The sequence below is a fragment of the Dipodomys spectabilis genome, unplaced genomic scaffold (genome assembly GCF_019054845.1).
Source record: "Dipodomys spectabilis isolate Male_0828 unplaced genomic scaffold, ASM1905484v1 ptg000034l, whole genome shotgun sequence".
NCBI classification, from domain to species: domain Eukaryota; kingdom Metazoa; phylum Chordata; class Mammalia; order Rodentia; family Heteromyidae; genus Dipodomys; species Dipodomys spectabilis.
In genome coordinates this window covers 1,662,968-1,681,690 of record NW_024870711.1, presented here as the reverse complement: position 1 = coordinate 1,681,690, position 18,723 = coordinate 1,662,968, and the positions used below count along the sequence as shown (strand labels likewise).

At 41.0% G+C, this 18,723-nt stretch overlaps 1 protein-coding gene across 2 annotated transcripts in view; it reads right to left on the bottom strand.

The window, feature by feature from the left end:
- Positions 1-769: 769 nt before the first annotated feature.
- The window catches only part of Ttc26 (tetratricopeptide repeat domain 26), a 45,901-nt gene continuing 27,947 nt past the window's right edge, over positions 770-18,723 (bottom strand). For both annotated transcript variants that reach the window (XM_042677048.1, XM_042677047.1), the window contains exons 11-18: positions 17,565-17,618; positions 15,066-15,129; positions 13,480-13,568; positions 12,058-12,141; positions 8,236-8,305; positions 7,652-7,758; positions 6,218-6,351; positions 770-2,988 (exon numbers count right to left, since the gene is read on the bottom strand). In XM_042677048.1, coding sequence (XP_042532982.1) covers positions 2,877-2,988; positions 6,218-6,351; positions 7,652-7,758; positions 8,236-8,305; positions 12,058-12,141; positions 13,480-13,568; positions 15,066-15,129; positions 17,565-17,618 — 714 coding nt within the window. In that variant the 3' untranslated portion in view covers positions 770-2,876. The remainder of the gene's footprint in view (positions 2,989-6,217; positions 6,352-7,651; positions 7,759-8,235; positions 8,306-12,057; positions 12,142-13,479; positions 13,569-15,065; positions 15,130-17,564; positions 17,619-18,723) is intronic.

The following is an 18,723-nucleotide window of genomic DNA, read 5'->3' as shown; positions in this document are numbered from 1 at the left end:
CCAGGATAGCTAGTATTACAGATGTGAGCCCCTGACATCCAGCCCACAGCCTTCTGTCATTTATGATCACATAAATCACGTACTAGGGCTGGGAAGGTGGCTCAGTGGTAGAGCGCTTGCCTTGCATGACTGAGGCCCTGGGTTCGATTCCTCAGCACCACATAAACAAAAAGAAAAAAGCCAGAAGTGGCGCTGTGGCTCAAGTGGTAGAGCGCTAGCCTTGAGCTGAAGAGCTGAGGGACAGCGCCCAGGCCCAGAGTTCAGGCCCCACGACCGGACCCTAAAAAAAATAAAAATAAAAAATAAATCACGTACTATATCCAGCTATCAGACTGACTTTGCAAGGGCCAGGCTTGTGCACTAGTTCTCTTAACATCTGCTGTACCCTGCATAGGCTTAGCACACAACACAATGATCATTAGATCCATGAAGTCTGATCTCTCAATTCCCTTGCTCCACCAGTTATCAAATGTGTAGTTCTTTAGCCAGCAAGTAATTAAGAGTGTTTTATACGTGAGGCATTGTACTATGTCCTGCTCATACAACTTCTGAGCAGACTGTAATTCAGCAAAGAGCCAAACCTAGATTCACCAGCTCTTAAGTGGAAAAAGCTTCTTAGGAAATACCTACTTTCCTCTATTGTGGTTAGTAATCTGTGGGGCTCAAAACTTTTCTTTTCCTACCTTCACTCTAGTGCCAGGAAAGAAAGGGAGATGGCTCATGACATAACCAAGGTCCTTCACTTAACACATGAAACAGAATGCCATGGTAAAAACCAAGTAATAAACTTTAATTGGAATATGATACAGTGGTGTGTAATAATTATTTTGAGGTACAAAAATAATTGCAAAAGAGTTTGTTTCCCATTTGCGAGTAATGTATGCTTCAAGCTATAAATAGTACATTGATGATACAAACTATATACATCATATTACATTCCTAAGCCCGGACTTTCCTCTCTCCCCATTACCACATGGGAGAAGACAACCTGCAGCCTTAAACACTTACAAGAAATTCAGAAGCAGTTCCCTTAATGATAGAATGATAGAATGGGATATACTTCTATTTAAATGAATCTGTATGTTTCTGGCTCAACCTTGTACACTAAAAGCTTTAAAAAAATTAGCCTAAGATTCTGCTACTTTTTGGAATATGTTTTTCCCCACTAAAAGACAAGAAAATGTCAGGATGAATAGTAAATTGTTAAATTCAATAAAAACTCATTTAACAGTAAATCACCATTAGTAGAAAATCTTTGCAAGTTAAGAAAATTTAAAAATCATAGCAATTCATTGGAAGACAAATTTAATTGCCAAAAGCTACTGAGGAGATCTGTCGGTCTTTCCCATTATTGTGTTGCCCAATGGGTTAAGCAAGGTAAAATTTTACAGGAATGATTTTTTTTTTCTTTTTGCTTATGTGGTGCTGAGGAATCGAACCCAGGGCCTCATGCATGCAAGGTAAGCACTCTACCACTAAGCCATATTCCCAGCCTGGCCAGTTGATCTTGATTTGTGCTCTAGAATGATTACATCTGAATGGAATATAAAACGTAAGCAGGCTGGCCATCTTCCTCAATAGAGAAGGACCCTTACCACCGTCCAGAAGTAAGGTTATCTTCAGTGGCCTCTGTCTCTCCTGGGCTACTCTGAGTCTGGCTGGATGCCCATTGCCATTCTATAGGACGCTGCCATCCCCAAGGGGATGCTGGGGACAAGAGGAAAACTAATGCAATAAAAGAATAATAGAATTCTTCTGACGTGACTGCCTCAAGGAATTCACATCCATTTTATGGTGGATAGGGATGGCTGCGCACTTTCTAGATGTCACAGTGGGTATATTAAACTGATGAAAATGATATGATATCGAAACAAAGGTAATTAATGTGTAGATGGATGTGGATCCATCTCCTGAAATAGGCTATGAGCCTAGGAATGCTCAGCTGTAGAGGAGGTGTATGTTAAGAGAGCTCAGCGACCATATGAAGTCCAGCCATGAGGAGGTCTCCAAGAGGCCACCATCCCAGTATGACTCACAGGAATAAGTGCCTATGGTAACTACATATAAATGTGGTATCCCTAGTTTCAAAGTGTGTGCTTACTCAGCAGATATAGTTAAACCCAACTATCTTGGTTACCTAAACACAGTGAAGAGATGACTAATGAGATTTGTAGACTTTGTTTCATGAATTCCTTTAGAGACATTACACGATTTTTTTTCATAGTACTTACCTTTTAAAAAACCGCAGAACTCATTAGACTCTACTGTAACATTAACATTAGTATCATGGACAATCAATTCCTGAGAGAGTGGAACCCCGCAGGCATCTTTTCCAGGGATGGCGGGACAGTTTGATAGAGAATCTTCTGGCCATCCTTAGTGTCACACGGCTAGTTAATAAAAATCCTGTTCTCCCAAAATTCAGAAATGTGTTATAAAACTCTTTATGGAATTCCCTCAAAACAAACAAACAAACAAACAGGATAATATTTGGAAATGAGAGATGGTAAGATGACAAAATGATAGTGATTCTTTATCATCAAAGTCACTTATTGCACTAGAGACAATACCATGAAATCCTAACATGAAAAGAAGAGAAATGTCAGTAAATTACATGACAGTACTCTGAAGAAAGGCACCAAGTAAATCCAATGACTTATTGCTGGTAGGATCATAACAGGGCCACAGCACAGACTATGGTACTTGGTTAGGTCAGGGACCTAGGTCTCAAGTCAGTCACTGATCTTAGGTCTTGAGCAAGGATGGTCCATGTCAATCAAGTAGAGCCCTGTATCTTTGATTCAACTTAAGGAAAATGTTTTCCAATGTTATGTCAAAGTTGAAGCTGATCCTTAGGCTTAGACCATGGAGCTATTTCAGATAGACACTCTGTTTTCTTTGGCCCATTTCTTCATGATTCGGATGATATATTCCACTTGGGTATTACCTGTGCTTCTCAGTAAATGGAGAACTTCTTGAAGCGTCTCTCTGAGAAAAAGGTTGGAATAGCAAAATGTTTCAATAAAGAATAAAAATTGACAAAATTAATGTATAACTTTGTAACTGTATAAAGTACAGTATGCACAATGTTCACACTTTATTAACTTATAGCAGTTTGATATAGAGCTTGCAGTACTTTATTACTGTACTATAATTTGTAACTTTGTAAATTTGTAAGTGTACTTCTTTTTTTTTTTGTCGATTGTGGGGCTTGAACTCTGGGCCTGGGTATTTTCCCTGCACTCTTCAGCTCAAGGCGAGTGCTCGACTGCTTGAGCCACAGCACCACTTCCAGTTTTCTAGTGGTTTATTGGAGATAGAGTCTCATGGACTTTCCTGCCCAGGCTGGCTTTGAACCGTGATCCTCAGATCTCAGCCTCCTGAGTAGCTAGGATTACAGGCGTGAGCCACTGGTGCCCGTCTGTAAGTGTACTTCTCGTAAGGCAGAGTAATAGATTACTGTGTACTCACAATCCAACTACAACCTTCCTAACTTTCTATTCTGGTATTGGCAGTACAAAATGGAAATTCTGTGCAATCCATCCTGTCAACCCAAGTTTTCCTTATCAATATTATCTACACATACTATTCATCTTTTTATTCTTTTTTTTTATTGTGAAAATACCATATGGAGGGGTTACAATTGCATGGGCAAGATAATGAGTACATTTCTTTTTTTTTTTTTTTTTTGGGTCCGGCTGTGGGGCCTGATCTCTGGGCCTGGGCGCTGTCCCTCAGCTCTTCAGCTCAAGGCTAGCGCTCTACCACTTGAGCCACAGCGCCACTTCCGGCTTTTTCCTTATGTGGTGCTGAGGAATTGAACCCAGGGCCTCATGCATGCAAGGCAAGCGCTCTACCACTGAGCCACCTTCCCAGCCCGATGAGTACATTTCTTATCAAGCATTGTTGCCTCCTCCTTTGTTTCCCTTTCCCATCTCTTCCCATCTCCCACCCCCCCATCTCCCCCATCTTTTTATTCTTTTGAGATGATCTAACTATTCCTATTTCTATATTTATTTTGCATAAAAAGGTAGAAAGTGTACATCCATGAGCAGGAGGTTGAGTTCTTACTCCAGTACAATAAGAAACAAGAAGGTAAGGAAGAGGAGGAGGAAGAGGAAAGGAGAGAAGGAAGAGGTAGGGAGGGAGAGGGGAGGAGGAGGAGAAAAAGAAGGGGATAAGGAGATGGAGAAAAGATAAGGAGGAGGAAGAGGTGCAGAAATAAAAATAGTAGTAGAATATCCAGGAGTTGGACTTAGTGAGTTGGATTCAAATTCTAGCTACATTACTAACAAGACATATTATTTGTCTGAGTCTTAGATTTAAGTTGGTAACCATTTTAAGTGGGGTATCATAATATTTCATCAAGAAATTTATTCAAGGGCTGGGAAGGTGGCTCAGTGGTAGAGTGCTTGCCTTGCATGCATGAGGCCTTGGGTTCGATTCCTCAGTACCACATAAACAGAAAAAGCCAGAAGTGGCGCTATGGCTCAAGTGGTAGGCGCCATGACCGGCCAAAAACAAACAAACAAACCAACAAAAAAGAAATTTATTCAAGAAAGGCCTACATAATACAGATGGAAGAAAAGAGCATCAAATACTAAGATTTGGTAAACACTCAGATTGGTTTTTTTTTGGTGGGGGGGGTTGGTCATGAGGATTGAACTTTGGGCTTGGGTGCTGTCCCTGTGCTCAAGATGAGCACTCTACTGCTTGAGCCACAGCACCACTTCCCATTTTCTAGTGGTTTATTGGAGATAAAAGTCTCACAGACTTTTCTGCCCAGCCTGGCTTTGAACCACGATCCTCAGATCTCAGCCTCCTGAGTAGCTAGGATTACAGGAGTGAGCCTGGCACCCAGCATAAGCAACTTTCTTTACCTGACTAAATGCTCTGAAACTTATTTAGAATTGGAAGTAGATACAAGGCAGGAAGTAATCGTTGTAAGATTATTTGCTTAAAAAATTATTACATTTCTTATTCGTATACATCAGTAACAAATGCATTATGTGAAACTATTTTTAGAGCCTGAATTTGAAGTCTTTTAATTTTTGTTCAAATGGAGCTTTATATAATCTAATGGCTTAGAATTTTCTGGACTATAACAAGATGGAAGAAATATCAGGATTATCAACCACATCCATGCTATCTCTAATTTTTTGAGGTCTAAACTAAGTAACACATACATACATAAAAAATCCAATAGGCGGGGCTGGGAACGTGGCTCAGTGGTAGAGTGCTTGCCTTGCATGCATGAGGCCTTGGGTTCAATTCCTCAGCACCACATAAGCAGAAAAAGCTGGAAGTGGTGCTGTGGCTCAAGTGGTAGAGCACTACCCTTGAGCTGAAGAGCTGAGGGACAATGCTCAGGCCCAGAGTTCAGGCACCATGACTAGCAAAAAAAAAAAATCCAATAGGCAAAGAAAATAGAAGAGTATAAACCATTTTGTTTATGAAAGTGGGTATTCCTTTGAAACCAAATATACAATTTGCCCTTTCATTTCCAAGTTTAACTATACTCAATGCTCCCAATAAATATAATTTAGGATGATTTTATTCCATAAAATAAAGGCAATTCTTAAGAAAAATGATCATATACTAATCTTAAACATTTCAGGGGCTGGGAAGGTGGCTCAGTGGTACAGCGCTTGCCTTGCATGCATGAGGCCCTGGGTTCGATTCCTCAGCACCACATAAGCAAAAAGAAAAAAGCCAGAAGTGGCAATATGGCTCAAGTGGTAGAGCGCTAGCTTTGAGCTAAAGAGATGAGGGACAGCATGAGGCCCAGAGTTCAGGCCCCATGACCAGACTCAAAAAAAAAAAAAAATTTTTTTTTTAACTTTTTGTATCATTCTAAAGCAGATTTTTAATTTCGTGTTTACAGAAGGTATCATCAGCCAGGCACTGATGGCTCACACCTGTAATACTAGCTACTGAGAAGGCTGAGATCTGAGGATCATGGCTCCAAGTCAGCCAGGGCAGAAAAGTCCCCATGAGACTCTTATCTTCAATTAATCACTCAATAAACATAAGTGGTGCTGTGGCTCAAGTGGTAGAGCACTAGCCTTGAGCACAAAGAGGCTCAGAGACAACACCCAGGCCCTGAGTTCAAGCCCTACAACAACAACAACAACAGAAAGATATCATCAAAGGACACAATTATTGCCCACTATACAACAGCAAATTGAGAGGCAGTAGTGCCTGTTGGATTACTTACTTGGGTTCCCTCCCTGCTAAGATCATCTGGAAAATGCCCACACATGCGCCCCTTTTGCCTTCCCAGTATTCAGGGTTGGGATCAAGTCTCTCCAGGACGTCAAAGGCTTTGGCTGAATAGTAAAACTGGCCCATCTGAACAAAACAAGTGTGTGCTGACAGTTACGCGCAAAAGATTAGACATCATGGTACCAAGCACACAGACAAGCACAACTATATGACACACATAAATGTTTCATGCAAACAACTCAACATTTAAAATAAACATATACATTTAACTTAAATATATAAATGCACATGGAAATGACAAAATTTTTGGCTTGAAACTTGAATTTCATTTCCTAATAAAGCAAGAATATAAGCTGATTTTATATGAATGATTTAAATATAAATAATTATACATGTATGTGTTATATATACACACATATATAGGTATGTATTTGTAGAAGTATATATGTAATATCTTTCCTCCCCTCACTATCTCCTCTTTGTCATGATAGCTTCTACTTGGATGTATTTGGTGCCAGTACCCAGGGTTGAACTCAGTGCCTTGGCCTCTTGCTTGGCTTTTTCACTCAAAGCTGACATTCTACCACTTCAGTCACAACTCCACTTCTGTTTCTGGTTATTTGCTTTATTTATTTAATTTTTTGTGTGCCAGACTTGGGCATGAACTGGGTACTGTCCTTGAGCTTTTGGACTCAAGGCTAGTGCTCTAACACTTGAGCTACAGCTCCACTTCTGGCTTTTTCTGGCTGTTAATTGGAGATAATATATTGTGAACTGGAGCTGGGAAGGAGGCTCAGTGGTAGAGTGCTTGCCTTGCATGCATGAGGCCCTGGGTTCGATTCCTCAGCACCACATAAGCAGAAAAAGCTGGAAGTGGCGCTTTGGCTCAAGTGGTAGGGCGTTAGCCTTGAGCTGAAGAGCTGAGGGACAGTGCTTAGGCCCAGAGTTCAGGACCCATGACCGACCAAAAAAAAAAAAGATATTGTGAACTTTGCTGCCCGGCTTGGCTTAGAACTGTGATCCTCAGATCTTAGCCTACTAAACAATTAGGATTATAGGCATTATCCACTTGCACCCAGCTCTCTCATTACTTTTGAGAGCTTTGATTTCTACTTAAGTGTTGGTGATGAGTCCTAATTTATATCTGTAGACATCAACAGGACTCTTTCCTGAGTTTTAGATCTGCAGTTTCAACCACTAAAAATTCATAGCCTTTAGAAATCTAAAACTCATATATGGGTAAAACTGAAATCTGCCCATCTCTGAGTTCAGATCATTCATAAAGAGAATGGTATTTCTGACATCATCATGCAAATCTCCTTACCAATAGCTACTCTGCATCTAGGATACTTCTCCCTAATACTTAGCTAATACATCAATGGGATACTGATTGTCACTTTTTCTATTTACTTTCACTCAAAATTACCTTGTAACAGTCATTAGCAATGAGCTGCAAGAGACTAAAGGATTCACCAGAGGTTTCCATCTTGAGATAAAGTTCCCAGGCTAGTCTTGGTTTCTTATTCATGATATCTACAAAAAAGAAACAAAGATTTATCCTTACAGTATTTTTGAGACAGTGTCTCACTATGTTGCACAGGCTGTCCTAGAATTCACTCTCCTCCTGTCTCAGCTTCCTAAGTGCTAGCATTACAGGTATACACCACCATGCCCATATTCTTAAAAGAAAGTACCAGTACCTACTATTCAGCCAATCTCTTCATAGTTTCAGCCTAAAATTTTTCTGTAACTACAAAAGCCTGGGGCTAAGAATGTGACAGTGGCAGAGTACTTGCCTAGCATGCATGAAGCCCTGGGTTCTAGCCCTCAGTACCACATAAACAGAAAAGGCCAGAAGTGGCGCTGTGGCTCAAGTGGTAGAGTGCTAGCCTTGAGCCAAAGAAGTTCAGGGACAGTGCCCAGGCCCTGAGTTCAAGCCCCCAAGATTGGTACAAAAAAAAAAAAAAAGATACAAACAAAAAGATTCCTGTTATTTAAAAGAAGACTTACAGCACCGAGCTAACCAACTGAGGTAAATGTAATCATTTTTCATCTTCTCACTTTGAATCAGGAGGAACACCTGCAACACGAGGAAAGAGAAGGATAAACACGAGGCTGGCTTTGCAGCCACTGTGTGGACGTGTGTTTGTGTGTGTATGTGTTTGTGTGTGTTTACACAGATGTATCAGCGTGCCTTGGGCTGATGATCACTATAGCCTTACCGATTAATGGGAAAATAAGATAATTTAAACACATCCTCCATGGAGCTTGAAGCGAGGACTGTGGTTAACTCTGGCAGAAGGGGACTGACTTAAAAAGAAAAGTGTAGGCGGGTGCTGGTGGCTCACACCTGTAATCCTAGCTGCTCAGGAGGCTGAGATGTGGTTCAAAGCCAACCTGGGCAGCAAAGTCTGTGAAACTCATATCTCCAATAAACCACCAGAAAACCGGAAGTGGCGCTGTGGCTCAAGCGGTAGAATGCTCACCTTGAGCTGAAGAACGCAAGGACAGTGCCCAGGCCCAGAGTTCAAGCCCCACAAATGACAAGAAAAAAAAAAAAAAGAAAGAAAAGAAAGGGGCTGGGAAGGTGGCTCAGTGGTGGAGCGCTAGCCTTGAGCTAAAGAGCTGAGGGACAGCGCCCAGGCCCAGAGTTCAGGCCCCACGACCGGACCCCCCCCCAAAAAAAAAAAAGAAAAGAGAGAGAAAAAAAAAAAGAGCTGGGTGCCGGTAGCGTACACCTGTAATCCTAGGTACTGAGGAGGCTGAGATCTGAGGATCACGGTTCAAAGCCAGCCCCAACAAGGAAAGTCCGTGAGACTCTTATCTATTCTAATAAACCACTAGAAAACCAGAAGTGGTGCTGTGGCTCAAGCGATAGAGCGCTTGCCTTGAGCTGAAGAGCTGAGGGATAGCACCCAAGCCCCGAGTTCAAGCCCCACAACCGACCAAAAAAAGAAAAGAAGAAGAAAGCAAAGTGTTGTGTGAGTTATGATGTTATGGTAACATTGTTTTGTTAGCTATGTACTGGTTATATGGCTAGGCTTGCTTTGTATACTTCTTTGTACATAACTTTTTTCTTCTAAAAAACTATTCAAAAAGGGAAATTATTATTCCTATTATAAAATCTTTGTCTATTCATCTTGTGCTTTTTTTTTTTGTCAGTTGTGGGGCTTGAACTTGAGGACTGGGCACTATGTGCATTTTTGCTCAAGACTACTGCTCTATTACTTTGAGCCACAGCTCCACTTCTGGTTTTCTGGTGGTTAATTGGAGCTAAGAGACTCACAGATTTTCCTACCTGGGCTGGCTTTGAACAGTAATCCTGAGAACTCAGCCTCCTGAGGAGCTAGGATAATAAGCCTGAGGTACCAGTGCCCGGCCAACCTTGAGATTTTTGTTTAAATTGTTATGTAAAGGTGATGTACAGAGGGGTTATTACATAAGTCAGGTAACGAGTACATTTCTTTTTGAATAGTGTCACCTCTTCCTTCATTCTCTCCCAGTTTTCCCCTCCGAGCCCACCCATAAGTTGTATAGTCATTTTCAACAGTGTCTAATGAGTATCACTGCTGCATTTGTTCACCCTTTGTCCCACCATTTCTTTTTGTTGTTGGTCATGGGGCTTGAACTCTGGGCCTGGTCGTTTTCCCTGAGCTTTTCAGCTCAAAGCTAGTGCTCTACCACTTGAGCCACAGCGCCACTTCTGGTTTTCTGGTGGTTAACTGGAGATAAGAGTCTCATGAACTTTCTTGCCCAGGCTGGCTTTGAACCATAATCCTCACGCCTCAGCCTCGTGAGTAGCTAGGATGACAGGCGTGAGCCCCCAGCGCCCAGCCTGTCCCACCATTTCCCTTTAACCCTCCCCCAATTAGATAAACTTACATACAAGACAAAAGAAACAGAAAACAAAAACAGCTACAAAGGAGAGGAAAAAAAGTAAAGAACAACAACAAAAAAACCTTTGTTATGTCTGCCAGGAAGAACAGCTCCCTCTCCCATCATCCTCTTTGTGGAAAGACAGCATGCAGCCTAACCAAAAATCACCTGCCTGCAACCAGTAATCATCTGACTGGGAGTAAGCAAAGGACCCCAGACTCTGAGGTTGCTTCCTTATCCCCTGAGGTCACTTCCTGAACACCCCCCAACCTGCCATCCTCACCCCATCCCCCACCCCCCTTCCTCCCCAGTTCACACCTCCTTTAGACAGTGATGTTTCCCAGGTTCTGAGATCACTTCCCATCTGCCGTGGTCACATCTCCCAGCCTTTCCCTATATAATCTCATTCAACCACAAATTCCCTCCTTCTGTTTTCCTCTTTTATTTATTTTATTTTTTGTCAGTGGTGGGGCTTGAACTCTGGGCCTGGGTACTGTCCCTCAGCTCTTCAGCTCAAGGCTAGCATTCTTACCACTTGAGCCACAGTGCCACTTCCGGTTTCCTGGTGGTTAATTGGAGAGAAGTCTTGCAGACTTTCTTGTGTGGGCTGTCTATGAACCTCGATCCTCAGATCTCAGCCTCCTGAGTAGCTAGGATTACAGGCAAGAGCCACCAGCACCTGGCTGCTTTTCTCTTTTCTTCTCTTTCTGCACACATCAATCTCCTGTGGGCTGGCAGTTTGCTCTCCTCCCAATTAACTCTTTTCTGCCTGAACCATGTGGCGTCTCCTTTTGGAGAACCTTGCAGTCTTGTTTCTATTTCTTGGAGTTCATTTCAATAAACATCATTTTAAGATCATTTGCACATAGATATTGAGCTTTTGTGATACTTTCCTAAGAATATCTTCCTTTGGTCTCACTGTGTGAATGTCTAGAGTCCTGTACAATTTATTATGTCCAAGTGTATTTTTTTTTTGTCCTTTACCATCCAGTGTGTTTACTTGTAGATTTATGGGCACAATAAAAAATGAGGGCAGGGCTGGGAAGGTGTCTCAGTGGTAGAGTGCTTGCCTTGCATGCATGAGGCCCTGGGTTTGATTCCTCAGTACCACATAAGCAGAAAAAGCTGGAAGTGGCACTGTGGCTCAAGTGGTAGAGTGTTAGCTTTGAGCTGAGGAGCTGAGGGACAGTGCCCAGGCCCAGAGTTCAGGTCCCATGACTGGCCGAAAAAAAATTAGGACAACCATGCAACCTATAACCTTTTGCTTTTTAATGTACCCTAAAATAAAATCAAAGACTCTTTAATAGTCCTTCATCCTTGACCCTTTTATTGATTTATTTCATTTTAAAAGCTTTTGGCCCTACTGGTGTTTAAATTCAGGCTAGCAAGGGCTGGACCACTTGTGTCACATTCCAAGCTCGCTTCATTTCAGTTTATTTTTTCATATAGGCTCTCTCACTGGATGCCAGTGGCTCATGCCTATAATCCTAGCTACTCAGGAGGCTGAGATTTGAGGATCGAGGTTCAAAACCAGCCTGGGCAGAAAACTCCGTGAGATTCTTATCTCCAATAAACTACTCAAAAAAGCCAGAAGTGTCACTGTGGCTCAAATGATAGTGTGTTCTCCTTGAGCAAAAGAAGCTCAGGACAGCACCTACGCCCAAAGTTCAAGCCCCAGAACCTGCAAAAACAACAAGATCAGCAACAACAAACCACCAAAAACAAACAAACAAATAGTGTGTCTCTTTTTTTGCCCTGGATAGCATTAATTTACAATCCTTCCATTTATACCTCCCAAGTACCTGGGATTATAGGTATATACTACTAGACTTAACACGACCATTTTATTTTAGTGAGAAAAAGATAAGAATGCTTTAGACAGAATCATTCAACTGCTCTCAAAAGCAGGTACCTTAATAAATATCATTTACAAACAACAAAAAAGGAGATACCTACCTCCTCTCCCTCACTGGTATTACCTGTTGCAGCTTTGGCTTGGGCATAATTAAAGTTAAAGATGTCATCGTTATAGAAGTAACTCTAAAAAAAGGAACAGGTCATGTTGAGCTTAATATTTAAAATATAAAACCAATTATGGGTGGCATTGTCTAAAAGGAAATGTACTCATCTGACTTTTTTTTGGGGGGGTGGGGGGTCTGGTTGTGGGGCCTGAACTCTGGGCCTGGGCGCTGTCCCTCAGCTCTTCAGCTCAAGGCTAGCGCTCTACCACTTGAGCCACAGTGCCACTTCCGGCTTTTTTCATTTTGCTTATGTGGTGCTGAGGAATCGAACCCAGGGCCTCAGGCATGCAAGGCAAGCACTCTACCACTGAGCCATCTTCCCAGCCCCTCATCTGACTTATGTAACTGTAACCCCTCTGTATATCAACTCTATAGTAAATATATATATATATATATATACTTATATATATACATATATATAGATATGTATTATTTATTTATTTATTTATTTTTGCCAGTCCTGGGTCTTGAACTCAGAGCCTGGGCACTGTCCTTGAGCTTCTTTTGCTCAAGGTGAGTACTCTACCACTTGAGCTACATCACTACTTCAGTCTTTTTCAGTTTATGTGGTACTGAGGAATTGAACCCAGGGCTTCATGATGCTAGGTAAGCACTCTACCACTAAACCACATTCCCACTATATATATATATATATTTTTTTTTTTTTTTTTTTTTTTTTTTGCAGGTTGTGGGGCTTGAACTCTGGTCCTGGGCACTGTCCCTCAGCTCTTCAGCTCAAGGCTAGTGCTCTACCACTTGAGCCACAGCACCACTTCCTGCTTTTTCTGTGTATGTGGTGCTGAGGAATGGAACCCAGGGCCTTATGCATGCGAGGCAAGCACTCTACCACTGAGCCACCTACCCAGCCACAATGAATTTTTTATTTTATTTTCTTAATTGTGAAAATACCATATAGAGGGGTTATAATTACAATGAATTTTTTAATAAAATGAATTTTTTAATAATATATTTTTTTTGGTGTTGGTTATAAGACTTGAACTCTGGGCCTAGGTGCTGTCCTCGGCTCTTCAGCTCAAGCTAATGCTTTACCACTTGAGCCACAGCGCCACTTCTGGCTTTTTCTGTGTTTGTGGTGCTGAGGAATGGAACCCAGGGCCTTATGAACGTGAGGCAAGCACTCTACCACAGAGCCACCTTCCCAGCTCCTTAACAATAAATTTTGTTTAAAAAGAGAAACAATACAAAAAAAAATCAGTTTCATTGATTATGCACATAAAAGTATTCCTAGGAATTAGATTAATTTATTGATGTTAGTAATGCCACCAGAGGAAAAAGGACTATCTGTAAGAACATTGTAACTTCTAACAAAAGGTCACATAAATAATTCTATACTGACCTTAAATGAGTTGAGGTAAATCAAGACATCATCAAATTGCTTCAGTAGGAAGAAACAGGAAGCCATGCACTGCCTCCCTGGTATTGTATCTGAAAGGGAGGGAAAAGAAAACCTTGTGGGGTCATTAAGCAAAAAAGTTGTCTTTAGCATTTAACAGGGGTCGCAGTCCTAGCGGGGAGACTAAGCATCTCTGTGAGGGGTTTAACACCAGAGTCCAAACTGAACACATGCTCCGCAGTGTTACAGCAGTCTCTGGTTACAGCAGTCTCCACATCATTTTCCAGGTGTGGATTCTTCCATCCAATTCCAACATCTACAAATAAGTTTATGTGGCGGATGTCCATTTTTGTCTGTTTAAAACAACCTGGCACCTCTAATCTTGAATTAAGAAATAATTTGCCCTGTAATCCTAGCTACTCAGGAGGCTGAGATCTGAGTATCGTGGTTCAAAGCCAGCCCAGGCAGGAAAGTCCATGAGACCCTTATCTCCAATTAACCACTTGAAAACCAGAAGTGGTGCTGTGGTTCAAGCAGTAGATCCTCAGATCTCAGCTGCCTGAGTAGCTAGGATTACAGGGGTGAGCCACTGGCACCTGGCCCATTTCACTTTTTTTTTTACCACGACACTATATCACAGTCTGATATACTATGTATTTATAAGTCATGTTGTTTTCTGTCACACTGGACATATGCTCCACAAGGGTAAAGATACTTCAATAAATTTTTGTTGAATGGATGAATGACATTTGGAAGGAAATGTTCTTCATATATGTGTTCAATATCTCAATAAATTTTTGTTGAATGGATGAATGACATTGGGAAGGAAATATTCATATAAATGTTGGTGAAAATTTGTGAATTTCCATTGTGGTAAGAATATTTAACAATCTGTTCAGGATGAACACTGTTAATTAGAGTAGTTGTCTATGGTACCCACAGACAGGTTGTATAGGTATATTTATGCTTTGCGTGGCTCGTTCTTAAATCTTACACTGTTAACGTTTTTATGCAGGGTCTCACTATGGATCTCAGGTTGCCCTTAAACTCACAATACTCCTGCCTCAGGCTTCTAAGTGCTGGGATTACAGGTATGTGTACCCTACTGTACCCAGCTTTAATTTTTTTATATTAAAAAAATACAACAGGCTGGGCTGGGAAGGTGGCTCAGTGGTAGAACGCTTGCCTTGCATGCCTGAGGCCCTGGGTTCGATTCCTCAGCACCACATAAGCAAAAAGAAAAAAAAAATACTACAGGCAATTTTTTTAAATAACCGTGACCCATATGTGTGACATGTCAAAAAGGCAAATATGTATGGAGCTGTTAAAAATTCACTAAATCTTAATATTTCGTAACTAAAACTGATTCAATTTAAAACAAAACTTTCAGGAGCTAAAGAGTATACGTTCACTTATTTATTTACCTCTCTACTTTAGCTGACATGTTCTGGAGAGCCAATTCCAGTGTTTCTGACCTTGTGCTTCATAAGGTAAAGCCTAATATATATCCCTAGACAGAGAATATAACTCTACCAGTCAGTACTGCTCAACTCTAATTATGAGCTTTCAAACACAGATTTTAGACATACCACATTCACTAGCTGAGCCTCCCACCAACTGGAAGAACTGCTGGGCAATCTTCATATGATCCCTCTGAAAAATCAAACAGAACTGAGACACAGATCAGGTAAAATAGTTTATTTATATTGTATTCTATGGCTATAATATATTTGCCATGATGCCATCTGAAATATATCATATATATGATATATGATATGATATATATACACATCCTGTTTTAAATTATGCTAGAAAATAGTACTAATTCTCATTAATGTAAGCAACTAGAATAGAAAACAATAACCTGAAATGAAATTAAAAAACTTATACTAGATCAATAGAATAGGTCAATATATAAAGAGATCTAAATCCCCAATTCTATCCTGAAAGTACCTACATTAAATGAATCTATTATCTATCTATCTATCTATCTATCTATCTATCTATCTATCTATCTATCTATCTATCTATCTATCTATCTATCTATCTATTGCCCAGTCCTGGGGCTTGAACTCAAGCCTGCCTGAGTTCCCTGTTCCTTGGGCTCTGTCCCTGAGCCTCTCTGTGCTAAAGGTTAGCACTCTACCACTTGAGCCACAATGCTACTTCCGGCTTTTTTGAGTAGTTTATTGTTGATAAGAGTCTCATAAACTTTCCTGTTTTGAACCACAATCCTCAGATCTCAGCCTCCTGAGTATTTAGGATTACAGGCATCAGCCACTAGTGTCCGGCTATGAATTCATTCAACAAATCTTTAATGTGCCTCTGCTATACATCTGACCTTGGTGTAGAAGCTGTGGCAATAACAAGAAGTCCTTAAGAACTCATTTACTTATGTAGCACTTACGACTGAGCTACTATAAAAGGTGGTATAGAGAGAACTTGAGATTAAAAAAAAAAAAATCTTCATTTTGCCATGAGCAGGTAAACTGAATAAGGGTAATGCTCTGAATGCAAGCTCCATTACCAGCAAAAATTCAAAAAAAATATATATCCCATTTTATTTCATAATAAACTTGGCCTGAATAAGAGCCTAATTTTCCAGTGTTTTGGCATTTATTAAAAAGCTATCCTGGGCTGGGAATGTGGCTTGATGGTAGAGTGCTTGCCTAGCATGCATGAAGCCCTGGGTTTCATTCCTCAGTACCACATACACAGAAAACGCCGGAAGTAGCACTGTGGTTCAAGTGATAGTGCTAGCCTTGAGCAACAGTAGCTTAGGGACAGTGCCCAGGCCCTGACTTCAAGCTCCAGGATTGGCAAAAACAAATTTTTTATTTAAATTTAAAAAAAAATAAAAAAGCTATTCTAGCCAGGTGCTGATAGCTCATGCCTGTAATCCTAGCTACTCAGGAAGTTGAGGTCTGAGGATGGTGATTTGAAGCTAGCCTGGGAAAGGATGTGAGACTCTTACTTCAAATTAATTACAGAAAAAGCTAGAAGTAGCTCTGTCACTCAAGTTGTAGGGTGCTAGCTTTGGGCAAAAAGGAGCTCAGGGAGAGTGCCTAAGCCTAGAGTTCGAGCCCCAGAACCAGGGGGAAAAAAAAAATTTCCTAGAGGAGATAAGAAAAAAGTTCAGTGGTAGAATGCATGTAAGGTTCTGAGTTGTCTCCTGGACCTTAGGAAATAATATGTAAATTTTAAAAGCTTCCTTAAAGAAACAATTTTCAATGTTCCCTATATTACAGATGCCAAAACTATAGGTCAGAGATGTAAAGGGTTTTTGTTTTAGTTTTTTTTTTTTTTGTCAGTCATGGGGCTTCAACTCTGGGCTTGGGGGCTGTCCCTGCACTCTTCAGCTCAAGGCGAGCACTCTATCACTTGAGCCACAGCGCCACTTGTGGTCTTCTAGTGGTTTATTCGAGATAAGAGTCTCATGGACTTTCCTGCCCGGGCTTGGCTAAGAACCGTGATCCTCAGATCTCAGCCTCCTGAGTAGCTAAGATTACAGGCATGAGCCACCAGCGCCCGGCTTTGTTTCAGTTTTTTGTACAAGGGTTTTTAAGTCACAGAAAATAGAATAAATAGCAGTGATCTTTTGGATTGCTATGAAATATAAGCCCTTTATGAAAATAGGGCTCTTTTAAAACAAACTAGCAAGTTGGCTTTTTTGTTTCGTTTTTTTGTTTTGGGGGTTTTTTGTTTTTTGTTTTTTTGCCAGTCCTGGGGCTTAAACTCAGGACCTTGGCACTCTACCACTTGAGCCACAACACTACTTTCCAGCCTTTTCTGTTTATGTGGTACTGAGGAATCAAATTCAGAACTTCATGCTAGGCAAGTACCCTACCACTAAGCCACATTCCCAAACCAGCTAAAGTTAAAGCTTTTTGTTGTTGTTGTTGTGTTTCTGAATAACAATGTTGTTTATATGGAATCTGGACTAAGGGATTTGGAGAAATAGCAAGACTGGAGAAGAGCCTATTTGTTGGCAAGGCTGTTACTGGCTGCCTGTGGTATCCATTTACATCTTTTCACACATCTCAGTTTTTGGAGTTAGTACCAATGGAAGTTAGTGATTCCATACTCACTGAACCCATTTCCTGGCCAAGTGCTGCATTCACCACTCCTTTAAGGATATACTCCTGGAAACATACAATAAAACTGATTAATTTAACAGGGAGATGAAAGTATGTAATGTCATCCTTGTTAGCCCTTTGCAGCAAATCAGAATTTCTTATATGGGGTTATTCAGTGTTCTACCTCTGGCTTATAGTCAATTTCTAGAGGCAAATGTCCACATAACAGAATTCATTGTCGGTTGGGAAGGTGGCTCAGTGGTAGAGCATTTGCCTTGCATACATGAGGCCCTGGGTTCAATTCCTCAGCACCACATAAGCAAAAAGAAAAAAGCCGGAAGTGGCGCTATGGCTCAAGTGGTAGAGTGCTGGCCTTGAGCTGAAGAGCTGAGGGACAGCGCCCAGGCCCAGAGTTCAGGCCCCATGACCGGACCCAAAAAAAAAAAAAAAAAAGAATTCATCATATCTGCAAATTCTCAATCTTAAGAAGGACTCAGTGGAAGCACTGAGAAATAAGTTTTACTTCAACTCAGGGTGGAAAAAACAGTCAAGCTTTTTTGTTTTTGTTTTTTTCGGTCTGGTCGTGGGGCCTGAACTCTGGGCCTGGGCGCTGTCCCTCAGCTCTTCAGCTCAAGGCTAGCGCTCTACCACTTGAGCCACAGCGCCACTTCCGGCTTTTGTTCTTTTTGGTTATGTGGTGCTGAGGAATCGAACCCAGGGCCTCATGCATGCAAGGCAAGCTCTCCACCACTGAGCCACCTTCCCAGCCCTCTAGTCAAGCTTTTTCATGATCATTTCTATTACCTTACCAGCTACTATTACTTTTCTTCTTTCTTTCTTTCTTTTTTTTTTTTTTTGTCAGTTGTGGCCCTGGGCACTGTCCCTGAGCTCTTTAGCTCAAGGCTAGCACTCTACCACATGAGGTTTTCTCTGCTTATGTGGTGCTGAGGAATCAAACCTAGGGCCTCATGCATGCAAGGCAAGCACTCTACCACTGAGCCACCTTCCCAGCCCTATTACTACTTTCTATAAACATATCATATCTATGTATATATACATACTTGTGTATTATATAAAAATAAAAATATATAATATATAAATATATGCATAAACATGTATATTTCCAGTGCTATAATAACCTTCACTATTGAGCCTTTTCCTCAAAAACAAA